Source organism: Acanthaster planci, linkage group LG16 (assembly GCF_054643075.1).
Source record: "Acanthaster planci isolate LZ-2023a linkage group LG16, COTS_SCS, whole genome shotgun sequence".
Lineage (NCBI taxonomy): Eukaryota > Metazoa > Echinodermata > Asteroidea > Valvatida > Acanthasteridae > Acanthaster > Acanthaster planci.
The window spans coordinates 12658134-12682486 of NC_141792.1; the positions used below are offsets into that span (position 1 = coordinate 12658134).

The window sequence follows — 24353 nt, forward strand, 5'->3', positions numbered from 1 at the left end:
TTTTTTTAACCAAGCTACACAGTTTATGTTTTAAGTTCATTTCAGTCTGTGATTCACTGCATTGTTTTCTGCGAATCAGGTTTGGGACGATTAGTAATCTGAGAATAATATGTGAAACGGAATCGATACATCAAAACTAAAGACGCTTCACATCAGCTTAATTCGGGCATTTTAGTACAGGAAAAGGAACACAGAATGTAGATAGGACAAATTGCTGTCAACTTCTGAGTCTGGTATTTTGGGCCTTAGGCCTATGACCATTATGACATCTGACCAGAGAATATGGCCAGTTTGGGACACAGTTTGGACTTCTTTAAGCCGTTGGTGTTTGCGTTAAAGCTTACGGTACGCTCTTGAGAACAAATCAAATTTTGGCCTGCGAGCTGGCACGGCAGAAACTAGCCGAAATCCTGTTAGATCAGCACTTAGTTCCGCTAACTTGTAGAGAAGGTTGGGTGTAGCGACAAAAGCATATCATAGCCAAATCCTTTAGTCCTATCATACTCTAGGGATTCAGTATAGGGTCAAATTTGGCAGAGGAGTGGCGGCCAATTACAAATCGTTGCTAAAGCAGTCTTCGGTTCTCAGTTTGCACTGAGTGATATCTTGGTCAGTGACCGTTTTTTTCTGTCAAGTCTAAACTATATATATCACGCACTCTGCTGATTCCAAACAGAAATTTAAAATGATAGATCACATAACGTTAATCAGCAGCGACGGCTATAGTCTCTCTCTTAACTTGACCCATTAAAAATTCTTTTTAAACCCGTCTCTCAGCCTACATTGAGGGACGTTGCCATAGTTCTAAGGTAAAACCTTACATCTCGTATATCTTTAGTGCATGTATACCCAAAATGGTAGGGGTTCACTGTATGATGATGGATTAAGCATTCAAAGTTGATCCCAGTTCGGATCCCTGTCCTGTATTGCTCAGTCCGTATATTTTCCTTTCTGCTACAGTTCGTTAATCTCCCCCCACCCCAACCCCATTTTCTAAAATTGTGGCTAATAGTTACAGTGCCTACAAAATCAGTGCATTACTGGAACTGAATTGAAGCGAGGCAAGGTCTGATTTCGCCTCCTCCAATTCTGACCATGCGCGTGGGAGGCATGGCCCTCGAGCAAGGAGCGCGCGGGGGTGTCAATTCGTGCCTCACTCCTCCTCGACAGTCACACCACCGTGCACAAAGCCAACATCTTCGCAAGCGTAAGAACCACTCATTCATCTTATAATGAGCAAGGATTGCTTACACGTTGCAGGTTACTGACGAGGAATCTCAAATTTACAGTTTCTGCATCACAAACATTGGTCGGTTGTGAGCAACCTCCAGTCGGTGCCTTAAGTAAAGAAAAATTGAAATGCCAATCCGTGAAAAGACGAGACGTAATAAATGATTTCCAAACATTTGGTATGATCTCAGTTACACATCAGTATAGGTCATTCATGTACAGAACACCCACTTAAGTTCCTCGAGATAGTTATCAAAATTTCGCGAGTTTCAATATAGTTTGTGCCTCCACATCTAACAACCCTAACAAAGTACTCTTATTAATAAACGCGCAACACGGTCATTATTGAAGGCACCGGGTTCTATTCAAGTCTGAGTCATATTTTAGTCATATTTCGAGTTAATATTTCTCAATGAAAGTTTTAGATTGTAACTTTGATGAACTTTAAGTTCTAAAAATTGCTTTTCTTTTAATTGCAATGGAAGGAATTGCAGGGTAGCAAGCTTGTAACTATGTATTTGTTTAGGGAAACGATAAAACTGAGTACCGGGCGTTTTTTCCAGAACGAAATTTGACAGGTATGTAGAGGTCGTAATTTTAGTGATTCAGTCTTCATGCCAGGAGAAATAACCATCTGCACGTATTTTTAAAATTTAAACAGGCCTACCTGTAAAAACAGCGGAACAAAATGTCCGACATCTGCTGGATGCGTGGTGATATCATCATTACATCATAGAGTGGTGTGTGCCGTGCGCACTTCGATTTGGACTTTAATATTTGCAGAGACGGATAATCGGTGAAGATATCCTAACGGCGGGCAATCCCTAACACTGCAGCCAATTTTGTTCTTTTTGTGTAAGAAGAAAAAAAAGATTGTCGCGTGCTTGAGCTGTCGCAAGGTCATCAAACTCGGGCCCGCTTAACTGCACTTGAATTGGGTTACTGAGCGATAATCACACACAATACCTTCATTGTGATTGCCAGTGTAGAATCCATAATGCGTACCTTGCCATGGCTACGTTCTTTCAAGGACACCGATGTCGTGCCGATTGGCCAATCAGCGCGCTCCATCCCTATCACAAGACTGAAGTACACGCGCGTGAGTCTCGTCATGGTGAATCACATTGTCAACCGCGGCCTTATGAAATGCGTGCGTTTGGCAGCTGGGGGTATCCCATCCTATGCGTACGGGCAATCCCACGTGCGATGCGAGTCACCCTCCGTCGACGTGTATAAATAGCATCGCTAACTCGACACTGCTGTCAGTAGGCCTAGCAAGCGGCCCGCACACCACACATCCCACCCCGTCAAGTTCAGCAGAAACCACATCACCCACCCAAGCCTCTGCCTACGACCGGCTTTCTGTTTTTTCGGATACTATAGATTTTGTGTAATAGTTTCACCCAAAAATGGCCGGTAAGGCGGACGATCCTAACATAGCCAAGCTTTTCCAGTCTGTACAAAGGGAGTACCCAGACCCGGTCGAGGCGACAATCAAAGGTAGGGATCTCTCTCTGTCACTTCTAGGGAAACGATTTTTGTATAATATATGTCTGCATAAAGCATGTGGAAATATCATTTTAAGTTTCTATTTTTGCAGTTATTTCATCAACCAATGATCAGAATTCACCACAGTCTGTTAATAGCCAAATACTGGCTTGTTGAATGGCAGCATGTGGGTATAGAGTGAACGTTTATGTATTGTGGCTGCTTCCGGAGGGCTCTTGGTGCGGTTGAAAGCCACTTGTACAAAACACAAAACCACATAATAGCCCAAAATCAATAGAGAGAACAGTTGACCATTTTTCTATCCGCGCTTGGGACGCGGCTGTGAGATTTTGTTTGTTTCTACAAGCGTCTGCGTCTTGTGAAAGAGATTTCAAATGTGGTCGGCCCCCCATTTATAGAACATAAAAGAACAAGACTTATGTAACTTCTTTTTGTGAAGTGAGCCATTTTAAATTCCTGACATTTACCGCTGCATAAGCGGTAATGATGTTTTCTGCCCGGAGCTAGCTAGGTCAGGACATGGCTAATTGTTAATTAAACACCAGTTTGATTTACTCCCTCGATTTATGACGGTATAGGGAGGAATACTACTCGAGAGTAGTTCTGTATTCGTTTACGTCTTTTCTGTGGATCATAATATACAGGATATCTTTTCTTCAGTTCGTTTTGCCCACTTGCGTTACAACGGGTGTACTTCATGACTCCGGCCGTGTTATGTGTATCACAGCGCAACTTGACTTGTCCAACTTGTTCTAGTTTAGTGGTCACCGAAGGAATCTTGAAACATTCATTTTTAGACTGCGGTTGACCTTGACCGCGAATAAACCGTGAAAGTGGGCCCCGGGTGGCTTAGAGTGTCGAAGTCATTAACGTTGACCTCGACCTTTTTCATAAGCTGTAATCTTGGACTTCGTTCCAGATATACAATAAAGCCAGTCTATAAAAAGCACAAACTAATAAACACGGCAGAATTTGAAGGTTTTTGTGCACAGCGGGGTATCAGCGTTGATAATTAACCAGGAAAGGTTCTGTGGCACCTCGGTTGAGGTGATCATGAATTCTAATTTCAGGAGGTGGAAGGTCTCAACCTTCTCAGACTAAGTTCTGTGTTGGTTGTAAAGAAGTTGCACGTGATGAAGTTAACGGGGAGAACTCACTGAATGGGCATTTATACTATAGTATACGTATAGTTCAGCTTTATTTATAGCATGTAAGCTTCAATAGTAAAACTCGCTTGGAATCGCTTGATTTCTGTGATCTTTCAAACTCCTAAGTTGAAACTTTGTAGGATTGATGTACTTCAAGATTTTCAGGAAGATAGTAATGGCTTCTAATGGTGTCCCTAGGAAAGGGGAGCACTTACCTGTGGCATCCTACCTCCATGATACATAGAAATAGAATGACAGTCGTTTCGATAAATTGGTTGCATTTAAATCTCTGAACTTCAACAACCAGACTTGAGTTTTACCCGGCGGAACAAAAAGACCTGCAAGATTTTGTAGGTCGCTTCAAACCCATCTACGGATAACCGAATCACCTCGTGATTTGTGGGGTAGGGGGCTGGACTCGCCGTTTCACATAACGGGTGAAAAAAAAAAAACCAAGGTGACGAGATTACGTAGCTGACCTCAGCCCGAGGTGAGCCGTCGCCTTTACCCCTATGGATGTGGCCAGGAAGCCTGGAGAAGTGAGAATTTACGACTCCCTCTCCCACTCCACACGGTTCAGGGTCTGAGAGTGTTGGAGGGGAGACCCCAGCAAAACCCTCAGTTGAGCTGTAGGATTATGCACCTTAGAACCTCGGGCATCTGTGGGAACTTAGAACCAAAAATGTTAACCCCACTCGTGTAAAGTAGCTCATGCAGAGAACAGTTTTTTTCGATTTCCTACTAACACCGAAATTTGGATACAGATTCTTAAAGCAGGGTTTCATTCAGTTATTCGATGAACTTAAATAGTATCAACACACTTTTTAATCTCGTTGCGACAGAGTTGACTGTTGTCGCACGTCGCACTTGACGCTGTATATACTCGAAACATGCAGCTCTCATCAAGAGTTGTGGGGGCTTGTTTGCATATACGGTACACGTGCTAGACAAGCATCATACATGTACTGATTGAAACGTGCATTTCTAACACCCACACAAATTGAACGACGATATGCCAGATAATCACATTTGAATAATGTGAAGCTTGTATTTTGCATACGACATTTTTCTCATTGCAAACTTGAATACGTTTGTATCCGTTAAGATTAGCGTCCATTACAAGAATTTCGCCAGTGCAACGTGGAGTGTGTAAATTTATGTGACGTTCATTTTTGTCGTCATTTCATTGACCGAAGGGTTGTCACCTTTCTAGGGGTAGCACAGGTGGCCTCTTTAAAGTAAATATTGTCTGACCTATGCTGCCATATGGTTTGGAGCTAGTCCAAGAAACGTAGTAATGAACTTGAACCTAGCATCCGGTGCGCTTCATACGACAGCACTCGATCATTCATGAATAAGCCAGTGAAGTGAGAGGGGTGGGGAGGGGTCGTATACACCTAATCGACAGACGTTAAAGGAACACGGTGGGCCCAGAGCTGTTAATTGGAGAGAAACGCCAATTTCAGACTTGGGAACCAACATGGCTGTTCATTGTGTTCGCAGTATACAGCATGCTTCTATTTTCCGAAGCACTGACACACAATCCACCATTTTGGTTCCAAATTTAGACATGGCCTCATGTCGCAACTCTTTCTATCTATGGGTGGGCCTACAGATTATTTCCAGCTTCGGACGTTTTGATAAAATTGAAGCACAATCACCATTGTTTTAAGGATTTGTTTGTGGACTACGCCCTATATAGGCCTACCTGATTGAAAACATCAATCCTACAGACACTCGTGTCAGACAAAACTGAAGGGCTGGACCAGTGCGTACTGTACTGTAGGCACTTCTGGTATGCAACTCCAATCAACAATTGACCACACTTGGACATCAACACCGGTTGACACTTTATCATGTACACTTTTCCCTCTCCATATTTAGCTGGGGCCCTACCCATCAGCGTAGGTAGGAGCGTCTTATGTGTACCATGTGGCCTGACACCAACAGTGACATTTGCTCTATACGTGGATTGTTTGCTCGGGTCTGCATGTACCAATATCGATAAATGGCTGTCTTTAATTTAAGGATGGTACGATTTCGTCCCGAGTTGTGGAATGCGCTTTGATTGTATTGGTGCTTCATTTCTGTGTTATCTGTATGTATTCATTCATCGTTAGCGCGCCTTGGTCATACGTACCGCCATTTTCAGTGCTACTACGTTTGTCTCTCTGTTTACTTACTGTGGGAAGAAAAGACGGATATAGATTACGATCGGCTGGGCGAATTGTGCGGTTTACCTCTCGGTATAAAGGAGGGAAACCCCTAAATTTATCTCCGTCAGAAAGATAACGATGAGTTTCTGCAAAACTCACTATTTTTCAGACCCGACCACCTTACGGTGATGTGCTATACTTGTAAACTGTTCTCAAAAATTGTCTGCGTGAGGGTCGTATTGCGTTGCAAGCTTTAAACAGAAACATTCGTTTTATGTTATAGCTTTAACCTCTAGTTTTGTGAATATTGCGCTCTACGACCAAAAACAACTTGCACCCCTTCGTGCTACCCATACCCCCGTCTAGGTCGGTCTCGGTACGCCCTTGAAGCAGTTTTTATCCAAAGAGACAATCACAGAGAAGTGGACAAGTTATAACAGAATGAGGGGCTTGAGGATTGTGTTATGAGGAGTTTTCGTGGGCGTTTTGGTAGGTTCCCGCTATGCTGATAACAGAAAACAGATAAAAAAAACGGGATAATGTGCGTTCGGCCAATCACAGTTCAAGTGCCAGCCTACTCACTTCTGCGGAGAATGTAATAGAATTACGGTTTTCCTTAAAGAGCCTTTGTTGTCTGAGATTTGCTGTTGTGTTTGACTGTGAAGCCATCTTGTCAAATTTTCATGAAAATAACTTGGGCCAAGTTGCTTGATGAGTCTTAGACGGTGCAGACGGTTTGGGTTATGGAGACTTGCCTTGACAACCTTTTTTATCGACAACAGAATTTGGCATCGTTCCTTCCCACTGCGTCACCTTTAAGACCTAAGCAGGCCCACTAGGAGTACGGAGATGGCGAGCGAGATGTCCGTTCTTTGAGCAAGCGAAGGTCTTTGATCGCTCCCTGCTAGCCCATCCAGCGAAATGGTGTCACTACGCCCGCGAGCCCAGCGCCAGCGATTGGGGTCTTTCAGATTCAATTTGGCGCCAGCTGGTGAAACAAGAACGCGGGGCCTGGAAGTGCAGTGGAAGGCGAAGGAGGGTGGGTGGAGACTGGAGAGGGACGACATGCATTCAGAATTTGTAATTTTGGACTCACAACTTGTTTCGATTCGAGCGTAGAATTGTTTAGAAAAACGCGTAGTAAGTCTTGTACTGTAGATTGAAGTATCTTTGCTTGAGGTGTGTGGCTGAATAATCTAACCGGTTGGACTCGGAAGCTTACAAGGAATACACGCCAAGCAGCTAGATTTAGAAATTTGAAGAAATTTAAATACAGCACATGTTGGCACAGCTTTTATACTGAATGCATTATTCAACGGGGATCACCAAAGCAGCATCATTTAAATTGCTATTCGTGTCAGGCTTGGTACACCATAAAAATGAGCACATGTTCTGCGGTCCGGACTAAGGAAATGAATTCAATCACACACGAACGGAGAGGTTGGCGCGGAAGAGTTTGGGCTTATGGCGCGTTGTGTGGTCGTGTTTGGCGGTATCCAGACGGGGCTGATACCGCTATGGGGCCTTGGGTATAGATCTGGGACATGCCTAGCCCTAGTGCAACATGACGCGGGAAGGATTATCCTTAGGTTTGGGGAGACGAAACAGCTCACCCAAAAGTATGCCACATCTTTACCGAAGAAAAAGGGGCTTGGTCATAAGCCAGATCTCCCAAAATCCCCCCGGGGAAGCTCGAAGGAAACACAGAAAAAAGTATAACGTCTGGAAACCACAAAGCCCAGAAAAACCAGAGGAAACAAATTGTGAGCTGTTCGTTTGCGCAATACCTGCGTGACTTCTAGTGACCCTGCAAGTGAACGAGAGCATGTTGCTTGCCTCTGTGCACATTGTGTCTCTTATGGAGATCCCGGTGTGTAGCGCTCATGGGACATCCTTAAGGGGACAGAATCTGTCGGATACAGTCCGTGCTTTATCGATATAATGTGGGGAAAAAACTGGGATCGGTCTTTTCCCTGCGGTTGTAGACGACCAAGGATTTGCGATAATTCCTGCATTTAATAAGACTATTTTTATTATTGTATAGCGAGGCTCAATTTCTGAATTTACGCTCGATTTAAAAAACACACACGTCCTGTGTTTCTCTTGTGTGTGAAATTTGTTTGAATATACTTGACGGGAGTGAACCGAATCCACACAGATTTATCACCAGTGATAACCTTATACCTAGACCAAGCTTGCGGTTAACTCGAAATAGGCCAATTGTACATGCATATGCACCAGTCCTTGGTACAGTGTTTCACCAGGCGAACATAGTCATTTTGGTACAAGTTTTACGATGATATATTTTGCCGGTGAGAATTTCATAAAATTGATACTAGCTGAGTCTCGTTACCACCCAGTGCGGGTTTATTGGGCGCCGTCACTGACCCAAAGATCAAGCTCTCAGACGTCGATATCCCTATAAACTTTTTTTTTAATTCCTGTCTGCATTTAATATGATTCCTCACATCTTCAACGTCACCATTTGATTTTTTTGTCTCTCCAGAGAGCGCTTCAGAGAATAAATTGAATACGTCATCAACCCGTTCAGAAATGGAATTCGCTAGAGAAGTTTACAATTTTGACGAAAAACTCTGCAATTCACACATACTGCTAGAGTGCTATGAGAAAAAAAAAGACCAGAGCATTCCTTGACCTTCAGTGGGACTTTTACTAGTGGGATTGTAAATTTGGGCTGTGATGTAATTCCGATGTCCACTTGTATTTAGTTTTCATCACGTTTATCGCTTGATATCTTTGCTACGGTAATGTAGGCCAACACCAAGATTGTGCTGGGAAACTGTACCCAAAGCAAGACGAGAAAATCTTAACTTTAAGTGGAACGGAATATGACTCTGAGATCCGTTGATACACTGCAAAATTGGGGTGTTAAATTTAACACCCCTGATGTTATCAGAGGACTACAAAACATTTTTTATGGTGTTAAAAAAGTTGGTGTTATTTGGTGTTACTTTTAACACCCTCCAGTGCGCTTTAACACTTATAGGTGTGCAAAGTAACACCAGAAGTGTTAAAGTAACACTATGTATGGTGTGGTTATCTGATAACACCAAAATGTGTGAATTTTAACATCGCAGGTTTTGCAGTTTATCGATATCAAAACTTCAAATGGAAGAATTCCAATGCCGACCTTTGCACTTGCCAAGGTAACCTTCATTGCATAAGGTGTGCTGTTAGGACAAGAATTTTTTTCCCTAGTCCCTATCGCACATTTTCAGAATGTATTGTAATTCCACACTGTTGTGACCCTGATGCATGTTGCAATTCGAACATCTGTGGCTAGGGGTCCGTTGGGTGCGTACGTGGGCCCGAGACATATCGCGTGTTTTTCTTGTGTCGTGGAAAGTGCATTCACTTGTTAACAGCAGATTAAAAAATGTGCATCCTACATTGATGTGTGCAATTTCTCGCAATGTTTGCCAAGACTTTTTAGGGCAAAAAGGTAAACGACCTTGACTTTTCTTGATATACACGTATTTGTGTCTATAGCACACTCTTAAAAAACTTGCGTATAAGTTGTTAATCGGTGCGATAAGCTTTACATACTGGCAAGTGAAAGTGAGGAGAAAAAAATCCCAGGTACTGTCAAGGAAAACCCAGATTTGGTTCCCCCTTGCCACCAGTTGGCACCTCGCAGACTAGCCATCTCCGGGGAGCGAATGGACGCCGTTAAATTGTCGATTGATTCGGCGCAGAGTCATGCCATTTCCCGCTCCGCGGGGAGAGGTTACTTGTTCGACAGAAAAAAAAATCTTCGACGTGGACACCGCAATCATGCGGTGGCACAAAGAACATATAGATCAGGGGAAAGAGGCTTGTAAAAGCCAAGTTTGATTGCTTGTTGGTCATGAAATGACTTTGGGCAAAAATTTCAATTCAAAATACCTAGATAGGGCCTATATTCTTTTCCTAATGGAAAAATAGGAACATGCAGTGAACGCAGACATGCCTGCATTTTACATCATAGCGTGATGTCTCCAGCGGTTGACGTACAGAATTAATAATCAAAGTTTTCGGCCCGCTCCACTGCAGTGGTAATCACTTCTTGAAAATTTATATCTGAGAACCGGAAGAAAGATGTTGACACAAAATAGGGTAATCGATTGCGTGTTTGAGATGTGTTCTCAAGCTCTTCATAACCCTCAAAAGTTGGGCTAGCATGTTTCGCTTTTATCATTCAGGTAATTCACATTCCCAATTTTAAATGAAATAATGTTCTTGTTTTGAACCAAATTTAACCTTCTCTCCACTCTAAGTACCAGAATCTTTAATGTAAGATCGCCACTAGATGTTCTGGTTCCAGTTATCGCATATTTTCGCACAGCGAACGTGCCTCCGACAAAATAAATCACTTCCGGGTTCTCCTTCTTTTCTGTGGTATCAAAATAATGATTTACGCGCCGCGATGTAGTGATTGAAATGGCAAGGCTACAATAATTGCCCGTATGCCTAGCCTCCGAATAACTGCGGCCCAACCTTCTATTTGGAGGAATTGTGTATTTTGACAAAGCTTGCAAAGGCAGGGGGTCCGGCAACTGCACATCGGAGTATATTTTGGCCGCACAATGGCTTGTTGTTAATAGCCGAGATGGCGATGAGCTTGAGTGAGTCTAGACGATTGAAGGACCTTTGTCGTAAGGACGTATGCGCTCTCCTGCACGTTTTTGTCCTACATAATTTTGCGCCGCGAAGGTTTCTTTTTGTCGAAGGCGAAAAAGTGTCAACAAATGTCTTGTGGAGCCACTGAAAAGTAGTAATGGTTTGCATTTTTTTTATTTCCAGACCTTCTTCCTATTATTTTGGCTTTCAGATGTCTGGCTTTAGTTGTAACGTTACTGTGATTTCAATCACAGATTCCTTGTCCATTACCCAGCAGAATCAAAGTGACCTATTTGTTGCATATATACCAGTGAACAAAATAAAGAAAGAACTCGTGCACTGAACAAAAAACAAGTCTTATCCTGCAGTCAAAGCTTGCCAGGAACGCTGTACAGTTATAGCCTGTGATTCGTGTTTGAGCGGTGAGTGTGGTTTGGGTTTTAATGGTAGGAACGGTAACTCACGCGGGGGCGTGGTTAAGTTTTTGGAGGGAAGGCGCCAGGATTACAGATAGGAAACAAACAGGCAGGGAGTTGATAGAGCAGGTCCCTATTCATTAGTGAATAACCTAAATGTCAACCTCCAGACCTACTTAGTCTCCCCTCGAAACATTTTTTTTTCAACCACTCTGGAACTTGAAATGCAGTAGGCCTAGAATTTCTTGGGTGTCTGACCGCGCGGTCATCATGCAGACCTCGAGCAAAATGAAGCAGGATTTGACGGATGGCCATTGTCCGAGTTCCAGTTCTGCGCTTTCGTTTTTTTTTTGTGTGGCTTTCTACCTGTGAGGTTTACCTTTTCTACTGGCAACAGTTCTGTCCGTTAATGTGGAACGCTTCAAGTGTCTAGAGCCTGGGGCTTTTGGAATAAAATGTGCCTTCTGTGATGTGGATTTATGCCCAGCGTTTGATTTTGAATGGCATTGGTCTACACTGAATAAAGTTTTGTCCCCGTAACAACCCCACTCCCTGAGAAGAGCCTAAGAGAACATATTTTGAGAAGTTTCTTGTTGGCAGCTGGCGTGCTTAAAACACTATCATAAAAATCATCTAAAGTTTCCCTTTGACGTGTACTGAACGTTCTTTGTGTTGCTTAAATGCAGTCCGTTTCCCTTGAACATGTGTCTCATAAATCCATAGATCAGACAACCAACATGATACCTCACAAGTCACAGTCCCTCTAAGAAGTTGATACGTCCTGTGAGATTTATTAGACTCCCATTCCCCTATCCTCCTCCCTGTCTCACATCGAACACTTTCGTATGAACAAAACAGATTCAGAGCAGGCCAGACTGGCACGTACATTTTGGTGGTTATGAGCTTTGCCGGCGACAGTCCCTAAGGGAGTTAGAGAGGCAAAGTTACCCATATCCCCCTGGTCTAGGTCGGCGTTTTTAAATGCGGCCAGCCCATTTTCTCTCGGGGTTTGCACCCCGACCGTCCTACTTTATTTTTCTCTGCTGTTGGTTTGTCGAAATACCCCAAAAGGCCGGGAAGTTAAAAGACTCGAAACCTAAAAACCCACTTTGGCTGAGATCCAGAACTACATATCTTATTTGTAACCGGTGTGTAAGTGATTTTTATATGTATATACAGAGAGAGCAAGGCCCTCTTTAAATACTCGGCCAACAAAATCATTAAGCACAGGGAAATGTATTCTTTTGGTCATCGATTTCCAAGGCCCGAGACTTTTTCCTCTTCAAGTTACAAGCCTCGTAAACCCACTGTGCCGCAAGCTTGATTGTTTTTCAAATGCTGAAGATTCAGGTCAATTTTGGGGATGAAACGGTAACAGTGCAAACTGTCCGTACTGTTGTAGTAACATTTTCCAGAAGAGAAAACAGATCCAATGCTTGTCATCGTAACATTGTCAATAGTCATGGCATTGTTTTGATTTTTTTCTTCAAATCATTGTGAACATTTCTCAAGAACAGCGAGGAATGAGGTGGTTCTTGTCCGTCACTTGTCAGCAATAAATCTTTGTGGCCAGGAAGCAGACGTAAGAATTTCAACCCTGAACGGTGACCTAGACCTTGCGGATTAAGTCTGACGGTCTGGCTGTTGTGTGCTGCAGTCCCAGGGAATGTGGGCAGTCTCGCCGAGTATCACATTTACCCGCGTGATTTCACATTCATGTACCGTATAAAAGGTCTGACATGACGAGGGGCCTTTCCTATACCGTGGCTGGGTCTAATCACTCAGGCTTGTGAGAAGCGACGTCCAGGGATTTGAAATGTGGATTAAATCGACTTCCACTGACGGCCTGTAAAGGTGTAGAAATCACTTGACTTTTAAACAGGTCCGATAATTAACATACACATGTAATTGTCATGTGATCCTCCAGCAGAATGTGTAGGCCTAACGCCGTGGCTCAGGATAGGAGCAGTTGACGAATGAATAACCTTCAAGTTTTAAGGTTCGCTGTAATGTGGGCGGCGTGCCTGTGATGTGCGGGTATTTTTGGCGCACTCCGCCGTATAAATACACAGGTGATTCATGTTTATCAATCGGTGGACAGGTTGCGCCTTTTGTCGCTCGCTGCGTGATACCTTCCCTGGCTCTGTGCCGGCAATAACGACCGCCCGAAGAGCAGTTGTTCCCCGGGACAAAGCCGCCCCGCCGTGGCCCAACCGCCATAGTTTCCGGCCAGGTTTGAGAGTGTTCCACCCCGTGGCTCCCTGTTGCCAATTCACGCTCGTGGTCTTTCTCTCTCTAGTGGCCCCTTCGGCCTTCATAAGTGTAGGACCAGTGGCGTGACTTTGACGACGCCAATTTGATGTTCAAGGAATTTGCTGTAAGGATATCCAAAAACCCCGTTTGGCGTTGAGATTGGTATTGGCAATATGAGTTCGTTCTGCTATAATTCCGCACCAGAGTGCCACTTCACGGTTCTTTCACAATGAGCCATTTTTTAGATAAATGCCCAGCAGTGACGTATCTGGGATATATTTTGCAGGGAGGGGAGCACTTGGGGACCCCCATTTTCTGGAGGGGGCACTCAATGGGCTCACAGTTAGAACACCGACCAAGGCAGATCACCAGATTGTTTCCATTGCCAATGTCTGAGTGGGACATACGGGGAGACACAGGCCTGGATTGGGGAGCGTAGCGCCCCCCACCCCAACCCCAACCCCAGTTACGTCACTGTTGCCCAGACTCATTTTGATGGCTATTTTCCCCAACTTGAACACATCGGTGACCTTGCTAAAGGCCATTTAGCTTCAGGGTTGTCCTGTTGCTCATGGTGTGCTATGAAGACTACAGTGGGAGACCTCTCCTTTCCATTTGTCTTCTGGCCAAAGTAAAAGAGATAATGTCAGACATACCCCATCCACATAACAAATGTTACAGGTTCACTCCTTCTGGGATTCGTCTGCACCCCCACTCACACGTCGGCTTCGATACAGACAGTCATTTCTTCCAAATTAAGTCCACTGTTATAATGCAAATGTGAGACGCTAACTATTTATTTGGATACCCCTCGACACACTTTCATTGGCCAAAAGGGTGAGAATATGCAATATCACGCAGGAAATTATTATCTTTGTAGACTGTGGTTGCCATTTATATTACTATGCAATCTTGTTGCTTTGTTATTGAGTGTAATTGTTATATTGATGAATGCAATAACTTACTGTTTGCAGCAGGCCAATGGAAACTAAATTTCTATGTGAATTTTTGCATGGACAATAATAAATTTGAATCTTGAATCTTGAAATCGCTGCTTTAATTTCCTTGGCACTTAGTGGACGCCGTCGTAATTTCGGTTTTTCATATTACCTGTTACCGGTACATATAGTTTGGTAACCAGGAGAGAAATTTATCCGCAGCATTTTACTGCTGATAGGCCTAGTGCACCTGTCTCCCACATCAGACAATGGTAAGCATGCGACGGTGAATCATGCACTTGTCATCTTTGCTACAGATCGTTGCCATATCCTTGGCTTGATGAAAATCGTCAAGGCGAGATAAGAGTTAGGTCCTCACAATTGTCTCATTGGCTCAGAAATTATGAATTGGCCGTGGAATCACAGAGGAAGCTTTTAAGAAGTTGATAAACCCACCCCTTGCTGCCATGGCTTGCAGTTTGTAATTTGAAAGCGGTCCCGTTGCAGTAAAAAAATTCCAAGTCCAAATTGAGGAAATGTATGATTACACAAGCACTGTAGCGTCATCAATTATTAGTAACCAGCCAATGGAAAAAGAACTTGAACTTGTACAGAACTAGCTGGAATGAGTCAAGACCATGTTCAGCTGACTGACTTCAAGGACACAGCAGTACCCGTCCGCGTTAATAGGCCCGTTGAGACCTCACTCTGCCGAAGTCTCGTAGACGCCAGTTCGTAATAAGTTACCGTCGAGCCACCGCGAGCTCGCTGGGAACTCCCGGGACCCGCAAGTGCTATTGACCTCGGCGGCCGGCTCCCTCGGAACCCGCTGTCTTGTGTGCATGATTCGTGCCTGTGACAAATAGTGCGCTTGTGCTTTACGGGTAATGGTCAGGAGGACTACTTTGAGTGTACGTGCGCGTATCGCTGGTGAGTAAAGTGATCACGAGGGAGATTTGGGACGGGTTAGGCAGCGGCAGGCCCGCCGCGGTTACTCTTAAAGGATTTAGGCAAAACTCAGCCCATTTTATTTTTATTCACTAACCTTGGGTAGGGTTGGAAGCAGCAATGCAAGAGAAACGTGGACAATGAATTCTGTGAAGAAATCTATGATCCGTGGGAGAGAATGTAGGACGAAAGATGTTTCAAATGTGGCGTGATTGATTTTCCCAATGTAAGGGTAGTGAAACTGAGCTGATCACCATTCCTCAAATACCGCCAAGTGTTCATGAAAGACCTAGTTTCATATGGTTCGATGTTCAAAATCTCACGCAGCCATAAGAGTCCGGTTTTTGAGTCGTTGTTTTGAATATAAAAAACGATATTGTCCCATAGTACAGGTGCGCTTTGCAATTTACATCTCATTCAACACCATTCATCGTTCTACCTAGGCAAATTTAAATGGCTTTTTATGGTATTAAAAAATGTATAACTAACTAAGGCCGTACCCGAAACGGGCTTCCAGAGCTACGGCTAGGTGTATTGTCTGGGCGTCTCCACGTACTTTCAACGGAGTAAAGACCTAGACCTAGCTCTAGACAACAGATCCGGATGCAGCCTGAACTTACTAAACTAAACCGCGGTGTATTGATGATCAGTGCCCCTTTAAGAAGAGTGAAAACTGATATTGAAATATAGCTTCACACACCCTAGTTGATGATCGCTAGATACCAGACTTGCAACAACCCTGGACGGGTCGACATGTGAGGTCCCCCAACCCCTCAGAAACCAGACTTGTAGAACGATTAAGGGGTCGCGACGTTCATTTGGGATATTATGTGATAATCAAATGGCACTTAAGCCCCACATGGTAGTGGGTTTTTTTTTCCTACCAATTTTTTTTTCTTGTTAGGATGGCGGGAGTTGGTTGCCCGAGTCTGAAATGCTATTTGAGGAGGACAGATGAAGACCTGAGAAGCGGGCTAATGAAGTTAAGGTCCTCACTGCTGGATCCGGACAATTTGGGTCAATGCACTCGGAGTCTTGGTTCAGTTAGTGACTTCTCATTCCCAGGCTATCATTTTTTTATTGTCTGAATGAAGATGCACTTTTTGGATATTTGTTGGCAGTCACTGAAATGTTTTGCTTGAATTACGGGGGTGTGGCATTGGAATTACCTTTTGACTTTTGTAATAATTCAGTACGGTGGTGTGAAGTAAACCCTAGGGAACGCCATTTTCAAAAGAGGATGAAGTCTTAAAAAGTGTTAGCTACAATTTGAAAACCGCTAAGTCTCAACACATCCCCTTTACCCTGGATCTTGTACATAGTGTGCTTTTCTGATTTCTGTATAAATGAGCATATTTATTGAACATGACATCTTTGAGATACTGCATTCCCCCCCCCGATAACTCTGCTTTCTGCGTTTTGGGTTTATTTCCCATCAAATGAGGCCTTCCTGTTTTTACCAAAGCTGATAAGTTCTTACGCAGAGCCATGTGACGGAGACCCATGAATGTTGGCCAACAAGAGGCTAAAGGCCGGGTGCATTGACACACCATGCCTAAGCCCCAATTTTAGCTCAGTAACCGGGCCGTCCAATGTAGGACATACCCTGCGGGCCGCGGAGCACAGCAGACCTCTGCTATAGTTCCCGGATCCGACGAAAATCCACTAAATTTAGGCCGTCGACAGGCCTGTCCCTTCGGTGGCCTAATCTCCCTCCTCACCGAGTCCAGAGGGTTACCTAGTCTAGTTACGGGCACCGGCTTCTTTACCTAGTTTTCCAGAGGCAGCCAGGCCGTCTGACTCAGACATTTTACCGGAGGGTTTGGGGCTTTGCACGGTGATTGTCCGCTCTCGTTGTCTGGACAGCTTGATAGCTTTAACGTCTGATGGTGTCCTGCCACAGTAACCCGAAAACAAGTTAAAAACCAGGGTGCCGAGTGGCCTGAGTGGCTGACATCAAAAGGAGGTTTTGATGGGGGCTTTGGCATTTAGCAACCTATTGCACTAATTTGAATTTCCCGCCAAATATTTTGTCGTTATACCTGTTGATGAAAGGTCAAATATAAACTGTTAATGTTTGCTAACTTCTGTCCCATTAAATCTAATATTCGGAAAGGACAAGCCCGAGGCATAATGGCTGCAGAACTGTCTTTGTAAATATTCCTTAATTTTTAGTATTTTTGAAAAAAAGAACTTAAAATGCCCTCAAGTTATTTCATTTTATGTACACCGTTGTCTATACCATGACGTATTGACTGCAGTATAGACATGAAGGGAGTTCAGTATACAATGCACGCATTTTGCACATGCATGTGAAATACAACCTTTTTTCAACTCCCTATCCAGGCAAACTACCAAAATGGCTACAAGGTAGCCTTATCCGGAACGGACCTGGTCTCTTCGAAGTCGGTGACACCTCCTACCAACACTGGTTCGACGGCCTGTCCCTCCTCCACCGATTCAGCTTCGAAAAGGGCAAGGTCACCTACCAGAACCGTTTCCTCCGTAGCGATGCCTACACCAAAGCCAAAAAGTACAACAAGATCATCTACGGAGAATTCGGCACCATGGGCATCCCAGACCCTTGCAAAAACATCCTCGAGAGGTTCGTCAGTCACTTCATCCCCGTTAGTACTACCGACAACAATCTGATCAACCTCTACTGGATCGGAGACGAACTGTACACCGCTTCTGAGACCAACACGCCGATCAGAATCAATGTCAAAGATCTCAGTACAGGCCCAAAGGTACGCTTGACCGTAGACCAAAACTTGAAAATAGGCGACGATCTTTCCAGTCTTCCATTCCTTGAACTTTGTGCATAGAACAGTAATGATCATTTTGTCCTTAGCCGGTGACATAAACAAAATGTTTTCGCCTTTTTTATCTTTGTATCGCAGATTGATTTGTTTGGTGCGTTTTGGACCATGACCGCTACTGCGCATGGGCAGGTCGATCACGACGGGACCACGTACAATGTAGGCACGTCATATTTCACTGGATGTAATTATAACATTATTAAGTTCAACCACAAATGTAAAGGTGAGTGTCTCGTAAAATTCCTATTAAATCAGTTGTCAGGGTCTTTATTACAAAGGTGTTTATTGTAATATATTTTTTCATAATCAAGAAATCCCATCGAAAGAAAACAAGACATGTATTATACTGCGTACATGTATTTGATTAGGTAATTTCGCTCGTCACAAATGTGGAGCAAATTATATAATGTTAGAAGTAATGAAATTCCTGGTGTAACTTCCGTACTGTCTGAAAAGTTTTCATATACAGTACGTACATGTAACTCATGGCAACAACTCTGTTTCTCTCTGCTGACAGAGGATCCCACCAGGTCTGCCAAGATCGTATGCACCATCCCAGCCCGCTATAAGACCCGTCCTTCCTACTACCACAGCTTCGGCATGACGGAAAACTACTTCGTCTTCCTGGAGCAGACCCTTTTCATCAACGTTCCCAAACTGGCCACCTCAGTGCTCCGTAAGATCCCCGTTTGTCAGACCCTGGAGTACGACCCGACAGACACGTCTCTCTTCCACGTCATCCAGAAGACAACCGGGGAGATTCTCCCTATCAAGTTTGCGGCTGGCCCGCTCTTCGGCATGCACATCGTCAACTCTTACGAGCAGGACGGGCAGATTGTCTTTGATATCTGCTGCTTCCCGGATGACTCGCTCATCAAGAAGTTCTATCTGGAGTATCTGAGATACGGAGACCAGCAAGGGAAGAGAAACTTTCCTCGTGCCCAGGTGCGGAGGTTCGTCTTGCCGATAAACATCGACCAGGTGAGAACGAAGGTTGAATGCTGAACGACAAGTGGTGCCAATTCCGTATTGGAGGATTTATGCAACCGTTATTCGTGCCAATTCATGATTAATGTCAGCCGATTTTGATCTCTAAAATCTCTCAACACGGTATGTTCGGAAGCAGTTGTAATTCTCTTCTTGGAAGAGCCCTCTGGCTTGGATCTTTGCCAGGCCACAGAGCATGGAGTGGGGCCAATCATGCACAGTAGCACTCAAAAAATATCCCGGAGTTGTAAAAATAGCTGTGCGACGAGGTTGCATCTGGGTTTGCTATCCTGTGGTTTGAATGGTAGAATGATTTTGTCCACTTGTGCACAACTTTCTGAAACGGTTGTTTGTATTTACAGAAGACAACCCCTCGCGGAGTTAACCTTGTATCTCTTCCAAACACATCAGCAACAGCAGTACTCCAAGACGATGGCGTCATCTTCTGTAAATACGACATTATTTCGCCAGTAGGTGAGTAGTCAGTCCCGCGCTTTACAATTGAGCACTTTCGTCTTGCCTAAGACCTCAGAAACCACATGCAAGATTTTGGCGCATGCAGACGTTGCACAATTCAATCAACACAGAAAATCTAATGGTGTTCATGTTGAAAATAGCTCATCATGATGAACCGAGTCGGTTGCAGTGTGAAGATTTTACCAGTGTTAATAGTCTAATTGACCTGGGTCAAACTCTCACCACAAATGAAATGTGTCTGCAGCTGGTCAGGTGCATTGATCGTTGAAAATGCTGAACAAAACTTGCTGTCTTTTATTTTATGTACAGGCTTTGACATGCCAAATATTAACCAACGTGTCAACGGGCGACCGTACAGATATGCCTACGGGAACTGTAACAGGGAAATTGGGGAGTTTGTAAACACCGTAAGTCCAGAATCTTATCTTTTCTTGTGATTTTCGATTTGTGTTACTGATATTTAAGGAACCAAAGTAAAGGAAGTGGCTAACAATTAATGGTTAATATAGAGCCTGATTTCATATTGGTATTAAATGTTCCGCCAGTATAAATTGGACTATATGAATATAGAAGGCCTTTGTTAAAGTTAAAATGATAGTTTACGCTAATCTTTCTCTCTTTCTTTGTTTTATTTTTCAGATTGTTAAGGCAGATGTCAAGACGAGAAAGACCCTAGTATGGCATGAGGAATTTTGCTATCCGTCCGAGCCTGTTTTTGTCGAAGCTCCCAACGCAGTGAAGGAAGATGACGGTAAATATTTCTGACCGAAGACACTTTTGTCAAAATAGCTTCTCGACACAATTTGTTTTGTTGGTTTCGTGTTTGATTGCACTATCCAGTGTCTGTGCATTACTGAGTTTGCAACTTGTCATTCAAATTAAATTGAGTCCTTCATTTCACTTCTCTTACCACGTTTAAAGATGCCATAGTTGACTGTCGTTTCAGCCCAGTTTCAGTTACGTCCAAATTGAGAACTTTTTTTGTGTATATTCCCCTTTTTCCTCAGGTGTCATTCTTTCAAGCGTTCTCAATTCGCAAACGGGCAGAGCCTTCCTACTTGTTCTTGATGCCAAAGACTTTAAGGAACTTGCTCGTGCCAATCTACCCGCGGATGTCGAGTGTCCCCTATCATTCCACGGCCAGTTCATACACTGAGGACCCCACTCACGTCTATTCTCGGTACTGCCTCAGCAAATGATCACCGATTCGAAGTGTCCACCTGCGGGGTGTTTTTGTACTACTTGGCTGTCCGTACAAACTTCCATCTCTTCTGCCGGAATGATGGAATGCCTCCTCGTGCTTTGTTCAGAGCAAGTGATAAGCCCTGAAATATAGGATAATTTGGGACAAACTGTTTAGCACGAGCTACGGTTTGGTCTGAAAGACAGTTAACGACTGACGGGGGTTTTCTGAGACGAGTAACCCGACTACACTTTTCCTAAAACCGTAAGTGACCAGAGTATCGGACTGTGTCGTGTCGTGTCGTGCCGTGCCATGAGGTGCCCCTGTCGCCCAGAGCAGGATGACAAACACTTCTGAAATAGGTCTACTGACCACAAGAAATTGTGACTTTCACTGAAATAGTCGGTGTCATGGGGGTAGGCACCGCTGGGCCTCGCCACTCACCGTGCCAGGGTTGGCAGGCGCTATTCACCGCCCATCATTCCCGCACCAGCCCGCTGCTTCTGATCGCGGTGGACTTTGACTCGAAACACGTGTACCTCAACCGCACCAGGAACCAATGTTTTGGAGTTTCTGAGCGCAGAAAATAAAACGGCAAAGAAAAGTGTGGCTTGGCAAAAATGACCAGCTATAGTGTCTGCAGCTTGCGACTTGCCACCGTCATTTCTGAGCTGGATATTTCCGTTGAACAGCTCCATGAAATTGATTCCAGTAATCCACTACTTGCGTAGTGTCCTGCTGGGTCTTGTTCCCTTGATCATAGCAATGAAAACCACCGCTTTGTGTACTACCAGCAAGGGAGCAACCAGTCTGTGGGTCATAGACTCTACTCTGAAATAGTCAACACCAACGGAATATGCCCTGCGGTGCTCAGCACCTAATAGTTTCGGTCTACGAAACGTGAAAAGATATTATTCAGTCGTTTTGATATTCCTACAACAAAACCAACGGGTGTAATTCCACAAAATTTGTGGATTGCAAAAACATAGTGTATAACAGCAAATACTATCATTTTGCTGCTGCAGAATTGCTTTTTAGTCATGTGCAATATTCGTTTTAATTAGTGAACTGTTTTTAAATATCACTGCCAAAACACATAAATTCAATTAGGAAAGTGGTTATCAGCTATGTCGTTAGTCAAACGACGAAATTATTTTAAAATAAAATTGTTAAGCAGGGTATCGGCCCTTTAACGATGTACAGAATGCTATAAATGCTTATGATGAACTAGCCAAGCGATAATGCTTTGGAGCTTTGTTCTGAGGTTTTGCAGCAAAGCTCACTGGTATCAGTTCATTTTGGCCTCGCCCAAATTTTTTTTAGGTTGGTTGAATGTTGTCCAATTCCTTTTCTGCGAGGAGGGCGCCTGCACACTACCCCTTCCAACAGAACTGAGCTTGTGTATTCGGGAAGACACTAGAGCAAATTTCAGAGCGCTCTCCACTGTCTCCAGTGTAATTCGAAGTATGAATTTTCTGAGGTTTGTCTTGTATTGTGCTGTTAGCTTTGCAAGCTTCTTGCCTAAGCATGAGGTTATCAAAATGTTCAGCAGTGGAATACCTCCTTAGGTTGTGTATAAACTACTACATGGAGCCTTATCTTATTTATTTGCAGATATAACATATTTACCAGTAAGGCAAAGTTTAAAACTACGTGTACAAGAACATGGTGACACAATATGTAAACACTGCTTTCAAGTGTTTATTCTTTTGAAAGGGTTATTGAAAACAACCAATGAAAAGTTGATTTTCAAGATCTGTCCTTTTTTGTTAAACGGGGCAGATTTTAACCCTAACAGTCGTCAATCTTTTCAGTTTCAATGATTTTTACATACAACCTAGGGGTTGGGGCTGAATTGCGATTCGAAAAAAGCAGGTCATAAATGTTTTTATAAATCTCATTAAGATCTCACGTATTAGTCCTGGCGGTTCCCAACTAAAGTTCTGCTTTGGAAGTACTTTTTCAGACAAGGCAGAGTTGCCTAACGAAATTTGCCCCACGATTTTGTTTCTTTTCCTTCATTGATCATTCCACGTCCGGTGGAATATGAAATCTGTGTGACGTAGGATTAGGGCGAAGGAGAAAAGGAGTCATTCAGAAGCTAGCTAAGAGAACTCTCGTATATAGGCCAGTATACATGCGGAGTGCTTATTTTGTGTTATTTATTTCAAAAATATACAACACTTGATGAACTTTTATGCTGCGAATGGGGAACGGATAGTGATTGGTTATAGCATGTCCACGATAAAATAGTTGTATAATTATGTCTTCCTGTTTTACTAATCATGTAACATGCTGCATATAATTATAGCCATAGGTTATCAACGGTGATGTCCGTTAATTTGTGTCTTTTTGCAGAAATATTGTCGACACGGTACGACTTACGGTCCTAGTGTTGCCAGGGTAATTACCAAATCGTGTCTTACTTTGCGAAACCCCACTTTACAGGAGAAGTATTATTAATTTGATGGGAAAGGTTGATTTCCAAGGCTTCGATGTAGTGACAGAAATTCGAGCATTTTTTTATTTCATAGGTCGAGCAACTCATTCATCGTGGACTAGCCTTAAATATTTTCTTTAATATGTAGAGAAATCGTGAAAAAACTGAATGTTAATCGCTCCATTGAGGAAGCTACAAAATAATGCAAAACTTTTTGCGTCCAACATCTGTATTTACTTTTCCGATAGCGTTGATTAATTGCCATTGATAATGACTCTGTATTGCAGAGGTCTTTTATTTCTTCTCTCTGAGAAACGGTAATTTATTCGTCATTGTTTTCTGTAAAGTTTAGAAGAACAAAGTTCAAGTTCATCACAAGAAGACTGGGCAAAATCGATGTGCTCGATGAAAAATATGTCACTGAACTTTGCCAGTACACATTAAAGAACACCATTGTTGTGTCAAAAAGAAACCGGAATTTTCAACTTTTGAAGTTAATTCGGGTGGTTTTTGCAGACGGCACTTTTGAAAAACAGAAATTAGTTCTGTAGAGGTGTCAATAAAGACAAACTATTACGCCATATTTTACAGATTCCTAACTGAAGGCCTTTTAATGAATTGGAACAGGCAAAGATCCACGTGCCTTATAAATTCGGAGAAACTGTAGGTAAATAATTAAAGCTATTTATTATTCTGAAATAACACTGCCTCAATATCTAATTAATGCCCGCAGTAAGAATGAGCGGACATTTTTATTTTTATCGATACCGTCATTGATATAGTTGGACAATAATATGAATTTGTGAATTAACTTTATTGGTATAGCATTTCAAAAGGACTTTATGCAAAATTCGACCACCGGTGACCAACGTTGTTTCATTCGGTAGAATCTGAGTTTTGAAAAGGTGTCTCAATGCGTCTTGTATATAAACACTTTAAATTATTTACATGCTTTTTTGTCGATATATTATCAATAAATTTGTATCGAAACCAAATAGAAACTTGCGTCCGTTGTCTGCTTCCTAGCCAGTTCTAGGCCTACCACTTCACTAGCAAACTTCATGTAGTTCGTAAAAAGTGTCACCAGTAAGTGATTTACTGTCATGAAACCAAGCCTTTTACTGTACTTTCCCCTCCCCGAAGAAAGCCACAAAGTTATCTTTACTCTAACCTCAACATGTGTGCTTCCTTTTTTTCACAATTCCGCAAGTGTTCCGATAGCTCCCGCC

The 24353-nt window shown here is 43.2% G+C and overlaps 1 protein-coding gene across 1 annotated transcript; it reads left to right on the forward strand.

The window, feature by feature from the left end:
* Window positions 1-2349: 2349 nt before the first annotated feature.
* On the forward strand, window positions 2350-24125 carry LOC110979186 (carotenoid-cleaving dioxygenase, mitochondrial-like). The gene is made up of 8 exons (XM_022234780.2): window positions 2350-2730; window positions 17565-17965; window positions 18119-18260; window positions 18555-19018; window positions 19387-19498; window positions 19811-19908; window positions 20141-20252; window positions 20509-24125. Exons 1-8 carry the CDS (start codon window positions 2640-2642, stop codon window positions 20655-20657), a joined length of 1569 nt encoding a protein of 522 aa, XP_022090472.1. The 5' UTR covers window positions 2350-2639; the 3' UTR covers window positions 20658-24125.
* The last annotated feature ends 228 nt before the right edge of the window (window positions 24126-24353 follow it).